The following is a 7,565-nucleotide window of genomic DNA, read 5'->3' as shown; positions in this document are numbered from 1 at the left end:
AGGTCCACTGCCCCTCCAAACACCTTTTAAAATTGCTGTAAGACTCTTGTAACATACTAAAAGTAGGGAAGAATGCCCACTTTATTTTGTCAGATGAAGAAATTAAAACTCAGCAACATTATGTGGCTTTTCCAAGGGGATAAAATGGGAATGACCATCTCCCTCCATTCTGTGATGCCTCCCTCAAGGGGATGAAGCCAGGCATAGGCTGTATAGTATAGAGTTTGTTTGAGTGGTCATGATTTTGATATTTTTACACTTTTGGGGGTATTTCTTTTAATGGGGGGACAATTTTCTCTGAGGAGTGAAAGGAAAGCTATCCTTCTTAGACCTTAGATGGAGCACAATGGCTTGGGTAATCATCTCATTCTTCACAGTATTCACATCCAGAAGGCAGTGATACATCATTTTTTCTCAGGTAATTACCTAAAACAATATCTGGGAAGATTAAATGAGATACTATTTATTGTCCTCTGACTACCTGGCATATGGTAAGTGCTTAGTTAGTATGAGTGCTATCTTGCTCAGGAATGACAGTGATAAAAGTGAAAGTAATTTGCAGAGGAAGCACAAACTTTCAACCCAAATAAAAATAAGCAACAGATATTTTGAATATAACTGAGTGGTCATTTGGAATATCTGAGTGGGGTCAGGAACTAACGAATATAGTGCATACCTTTACAAATGGTGAGATGGAGGTCAGAAGCTGCCAGTCTCAGGGTTATTGGGAATCCTACACTGGTAATGGTGTCACAGTGTGCTTGTGCCATTCAGGTGACAGAATGTGCCATGAATCATTTTCCATGCATCAGTAATTCATCCATTTTGCTTCCCTTGTTTTGACAGGTGAAACACCATTTCAAAATGGCATTCATGGAGAACAGCACTGAAGTGCATGAGTTTAGACTCTTGGGACTAATTGATATCCCAGCACTGCAAGTCCCCCTCTTCATAATATTCACTCTCATATATCTCATCACTCTCATTGGAAATCTTGGGATGATCACGTGGATTCTGTTGGACTCTCGTCTCCACACTCCCATGTATTTTTTCCTCAGTAACCTCTCTCTGGTGGATTGTGTTTACTCCTCAACTGTTACTCCCAAGGTGATGGCTGGGTTTTTCACAGGAGATAAAGTCATCTCCTATGGGGGATGTGTTGTTCAGATGTTCTTCTTTGTGGCTTTGCCAGTGTAGACTGTTTTCTACTAGCAGTCATGGCTCATGATCAGCATGCAGCGGTGTGTAAGCCCTTGCATTACACCACCACTGTGACCACCAGTGTATGTGCTCAAAGGGCCATAGGCTGCTATGTCTGGGGCTTTGCTCAATCTGCCATCCACACTGGATTCACCTTCTGCCTCTCCTTCTGCCATTCCAATATGGTCCATCACGTCTTCTGTGATATTCCCCCAATCCTGGCCCTTTCCTGCTCTGATATCTACATAAATGAGATTGTGCTCTTTACCTTAGCAGCTTTCAATGTCTTTTTTGCCCTTATAGTTACCTTGACTTCCTATCTGTTCATATTCATTGCCATCCTGAGAATGCACTCAGCAGACGGAAGGAAGAAAGCCTTTTCCACCTGCACCTCTCACCTCACTGCTGTCTCCATATTCTATGGAACTGTCATCTTCATGTACTTACAACCCAGTTCTAGTCATTCTATGGGCAATGACCAAATGGCATCTGTGGAACCCTATAGTCTAAGGAATAAAGAGGTTAATAATGCTTTCAGGAGAGCCATTGAGAAGATGAAGATTCTGTTCAGCACATAGATTTAATTAGAGAGATTATACGATCTGTATAGCTAAGCAGTTATCTATTGCTTTGTAACACACTACCACAAAACTTAGTGGCTTAAAACAACATTTTATATTTCTCATAATTCTATGGTTGGCAGGGCAGTTACATTGCTGCTTTCACATGGACTCCCTCATGAGGTTGCCTATCTTCTGCATAGTCAGTTGGGCTGAAAGCTTAAAGATGGCCTTACATTCCTGGATGTTGATTCTGGCTACTCTCTACCTCTTCTCCACATGGTCTTTGATCCTCCAGAGGCTGGACAAGCTTTCTTTCATAATATTTTCAGGCCAGCATTCTCACAGTGTGAAAGTAAAAATAAAAGGCTCTTGAAGTCCAGACTCCCAACTCACAACATTTTTTTTCTTCCATAAAAGATTGGCATCGAAATAGAGGTATAAATTTGAAAGTTATCAGCATGTAGATGGTACTTAAGTCCTGAGAATGAATGAGATCTGTAAGAAGACATAGGTAGAGAGAAGGGAAGTGGTTTAAGGACTAAGACCTGGGTAACTGTCTCAATAAAAGGTCAGAGAGAGGAGCTGCCAGCAAAGGTGAGTGGTGTCCTGTAAACCAAGTGATGTGAAATGTTTCAAGAGGGAATGTCTGTGTCACAGGTGCTGGTAGGTTAAGTAATATCAAGATTAAGAATTGATGATAAGCTTTAGTGATATGAAGTTGATGAATGACTTTGAGTAGTTTTAGATCAATGGTGGGGGTAAAAATATTTTAAATGTATACCCTACAATCTAGTCCCTAATTATTCATTGTTTTAGTTACTAAATGTTTTCCCAACCTGCATAATACAGTAAATATATGTTGTCCTTTTCTTAGAGCAGCTAGGGAAATATGGCTTTGATACCCTCAACTTTTGAAAGAAAGCAGGTACCTAAAGATCTGTTGTATTGAATACTTACTTTGCAACAATTTATAGTTCTGGGCTTTACTTTCCCTTCATTGTTTCTGAATATAAGATTGTGTGTAATTAGTTCTTTGGGAGAATGAAGAGAAAGAGTGATTTATGTTACTTTTGGGGAAAGCAGTGTACAGACAGGAAAATAAAATGCTTAAGAAATGGTGTGATGCTTGAGGTGATGAAGTGAGATAAAGGCAGGGATTTGGAACAAGAATTGAGAGAAAAGTAGAAAACTTAAATAAACACAATATATACTCAAAGATGTCTCAAAAATATTTGCAATGATACTGAGCTTCCTGTCGCTTGTTGCTACTTAATTTAACAGCTAAAAGAAAGACTGGAGGGGGGGAGAGATAAATTAGGAGTTTGGGAATGACATATACACACTACCATATATAAAATAATTAATCAACAAGGACCTATTGTATAGCACAGGGAAATATACTCAATATTCTATAATAACCTAAATGGGAAAAGAATCTGAAAAAGAATAGATATATGTCAATCACAATCTTCCAATTTATCCTCCCCCCTTCCCCCCAGGTAACCATAAGTTTATTTTCTACATCTGTAACTCTATTTCGGTTTTGTAGATAAGTTCATTCGTAGCCTTTTTTCACACTACTATATATAAAATAGATAAGTAATAAGGACCTACTGTATAGCACGGGGAACTCTACTCAATACTCTGTAATGGCCTATATGGGAAAAGAATCTAAAAAAAAGAGTGGATTTATGTATTTGTATAACAGATTCACTTTGCTGTACACCTGAAACTAATACAACATTGTAAGTCAATTATACCCTGATAAATATTTTTTTAAATAAAAAGATTACTAAAAAAAAAAAAAGAGTATATATATGTATAGCTAAGTCACCTTGCTGTACACCTGAAACTAATGCAACATTGTAAATCAACTGTACTCCAATATAAAATAAAAATTAAAAAAAAAAAACCTACTCTTTTGATTTGAAGTGACCAATTTGGTTTTACCCAGGAACCCCAAAGCACTCCATCTATGGACCCTAATAAATGCATGTGCCCCATGTTCTGTCATTCCCTCTGTCTGCACTCTGGCTTGGCCTCCCTGTGTGACCCCTGGAGGCATGCTGTATACTTCTTCCACGACCTGTGAGTAATAAACTTCTCTCTTTCAATTTCTCTCGTGGTCTGTTGTTGAACTGTAGCTCACTACCTGGCACCCTTTGCTCCACTTAACAAAGTCAAAACAACCAGAAAGGCCAAGGGCAGGAGACAATCAGTGTTTTAAATTTAGCTCAAACAGTGCAGCTGAGAGTGAATTCAAACTTCCTCCACCTTTTTGTTCTATTCAGTCCCAAAGGGATTGGGTGATGCTCACCCACATTGGGGTGCTTCACTCAGTTCACTAATTCACATGCTGATCTCTTCCAAAAACACCTTCACAGATCCACTCAGGAATAGTGTTTAACCACATATCTGGACATCCCCTTACTTACTCAAGTTGACACATAAAATTACGCACCACAGGGCTTCCCTGGTGGCGCAGTGGTTGAGAATCTGCCTGCCAATGCAGAGGACACGGGTTCGAGCCCTGGTCTGGGAAGATCCCACATGCCACGGAGCGACTGGGCCCGTGAGCCACAACTACTGAGCCTGCGCATCTGGAGCCTGTGCTCCGCAGCAAGAGAGGCCGCGATAGCGAGAGGCCCGCGCACCGCGATGAAGAGTGGCCCCCACTTGCCGCAACTAGAGAAAGCCCTCGCACAGAAACGAAGACCCAACACAGCCATAAATAAATAAATAAAAAATAAATTAAAAACAAAAAACAAAAAACAAAAATTATAAAAAAAAAAAAATTACGCACCACAGAAGGGCTTGCTATTTTCATTTTGTTATTATTTTCTGTCCCTCTTGTAGCTATTATTCCCCTCTTTTACTCTCTTGGTGCCTTTCTCTGTGTTTTGTTGATTTTGATATTTAGTGATATGCTTTGATTCCTTTCTCATTTTCTTTTGTGTATCTTCTATTGGTACTTCTTTGTGATTATCATGGGGCTTGCATAAAACACCTTATAGTTATAACAGTCTATTTTAAACTGATAACAACTTAACTTTCTATTATATACAAAAACTCTAATCCTTTATACCTCCCCTCCCCTTTACGTTATGGATATCACAAATTATATCGTTTTATATTTTTTATCCCTTAATATAGTTTTACAGCTATAGTTACCTGTTTATCCTTTAAATGCTATACTGGAATTCAAAGTGATTTACAAACCACAATTACAGTTTGCTGGATTCTATATTTGTCTGTATATTTACCTTTGCCAGTGAGCTTTATATTTTCATATACTTTTGGGTTGCTGTCGAATGTCCTTTCATTTCAATTGGGACTTCCTTTAGCATTTCTTTTTTTTTTTTTAACATCTTTATTGGACTATAATTGCTTTACAATGGTGTGTTAGTTTCTGCTTTATACCAAAGTGAATCAGTTATACACATACATATGTCCCCATATCTCTTCCCTCTTGCATCTCCCTCCCTCCCACCCTCCCTATCCCACCCATCTAGGTGATCCCAAAGCACCGAGCTGATCTTCCTGTGCTATGCAGCTCCTTTAGCATTTCTTGATAGGCAGGTCTAGTGATGATGAACTTCATCAGCTTTTTATTAAAATTGAACTATAATTGACATACATATTATATTAGTTTCAGGTGTACAACATAGTGATTTGACATTTGTATACACTATGAGATGATGACACTGATAAGTAGAGTTACCATCTGTCACCGTTTAAAGTTACTACAATATTATTGACTATATTCCCTATTTTATGTAGTACATCACCATTACTTATTTATTTGTAACTGATGAGCACCTCTTAATCTCCTTTCCGCATTTTGCACATCCCCCACCCTCTCTTCCCTGGCAGCCATGTTTTTCTCTGTACCTATGAATCTCTTTCTGCTTTTTTTTTTCATTTTTTTTGGTTTGTTTTTAGATTCCACAATAAATGAAGTGATAAGGTATTTGTCTTTCTCTGTCTGACTTACTTCACTTAGTCTAATACCCTTCAGGTCCATCCACATTGTCACAAATGGCAAGATTCCATTTGTTTTTATGGCTGAGTAATATAAATTGTATATCTACACCACACCTTCTTTATCCATTCATCTATCTGTGGACACTTTGGTTGTTTCCATATCTTGTCCATTGTAAATAATAATGCTGTGATGAACATAGGGATGCATGTATCTTTTTGAATGTGTTTTTGTTTTCCTTGGGTAAATTCTCAGAAGTAGAATTGCTGAATTGTATGGTAGTTCTATTTTTAATTTTTTGAGAAAACTCCATATTGTTTTCTATAGTGGTTACACCAATTTACATTCCCACCAACAGTGCAGGAGTGTTCTTTTATCTCAACATCCTTGTCAACATTTGTTATTTGTTGTCTTTTTGATAATAGCCATTCTGATAGATGTGAGGTGATATCTCATTGTGGTTTTGATTTACATTCCCCTGATGATTAGTGATGAGCATTTTTCATATGCCTGTTGGCCATCTGTATGTATTCTTCAGGAAAATGTCTGTTCAGGTCCTCTTCCCATTTTTAATCAGTTTTTTTTTTGTTGTTGTTGTTGAGTTGTATGAGCTCTTTGTATATATTGGATATCAACCCCTTATTGAATATATCATTTGTAAATATCTTCTTCCATTCACTAGGTGGTTTTTTTTGTTGTTGATAGTTTCCTTTGCTGTGTAAAATCTTTTTAGTTTGATGTAGTCTCATTTGTTTATTTTTGCTTTGGTCTCCCTTGCTTGACTAGACATATCCAAAAAAAAAAAAAAATTAATAAGACTAATGTCAAAGAGCTTTACTTCCTATGCTTTTTTCTGGACGTTTTATGGTTTCAGGTCTTACTAAAATTTTAGTGTGGGAATTATTTCAGATTTACACAAAAATTTCAAAGATAGTATTGAGAATTCCTATATCCACTCACCTAGTTCACTTTACATGTAAAGTTTCATTATCTTATGTTACTGTGGTTCATTTTTCAAAACAAAGAATCCAACTTTGGTACTTTGTGGTTAACTGAAACGTCCAGAGTTTATACAAATTTCACTAGTTTTTCCACTATGTAATGTTTCTTTGTTTCAGGATCCAATCCTGAACATCAGAAACAAAGTAGTCGTTTTGAAGGCTATGATGTAATAGTGTGTTACCAACAATGTGTAACTTGCACAGCCACTATTAAGATAAAAGAGAAAGATACAGGGTATGGAGGAAAATAAATGAAGCAGGCTAGAGAGTCATAGCTAGAAAAAAATCTGGGGTGTGATGATCAGAATATGGGAGAAAATTGATAGGAAACCTCTAGGTTGTTGAAGGAATTGCATTGCTAAGAAAGCTATGCTTTCATTTAAAAAGTCTTTGAGCATTAGATTACCTCTGAGAAGTCCAAACTGCATGGTTGGAAGTAAGCCACAAAACAATATTCTTCAAGGAGAAAAGATTTCAATACCACTTCAGAAGTCATCATAAAAAAAGAATTCAGAAAGCAACATCCAAAAGATTGAATGAGATGCTAAGAAAAAGAATGAAAAATGGAGTTCTTAACCAAGAGACATATCAAGATGTAATGAAGAATTGTCTATCATTCTCAGGGTTGGCGGGGGGCAGTCTTTGTGATGCCAACTCAGCAAAATTTCAGAATTGGCTAACATGTCTTCCATTATTCTCTTTTATGAATGAGGGTTTTCCCCCTTATTATCATTACCCGGCTTCAACATTATATATTGGATGTGTATATGGGATGAGCTAAGTTTTCTTTCTAGTTCACAAGTTGTTGGATCAGAAGGA

General features: G+C 37.3%; 1 protein-coding gene across 1 annotated transcript; it reads left to right on the top strand.

Annotated features, from left to right (window-relative positions):
- The first annotated feature begins 864 nt into the window (after window positions 1–864).
- LOC137771767 (olfactory receptor 5B12-like) lies at window positions 865–1,778 on the top strand. Its single transcript, XM_068555416.1, is given in 2 exon segments — window positions 865–1,180; window positions 1,183–1,778. Coding segments are annotated over 2 exon segments (912 nt in total).
- Window positions 1,779–7,565: the final 5,787 nt, after the last annotated feature.

Source organism: Eschrichtius robustus, chromosome 11, assembly GCF_028021215.1.
Source record: "Eschrichtius robustus isolate mEscRob2 chromosome 11, mEscRob2.pri, whole genome shotgun sequence".
Lineage (NCBI taxonomy): Eukaryota > Metazoa > Chordata > Mammalia > Artiodactyla > Eschrichtiidae > Eschrichtius > Eschrichtius robustus.
This window is presented reverse-complemented; position numbering and strand designations above follow the sequence as displayed.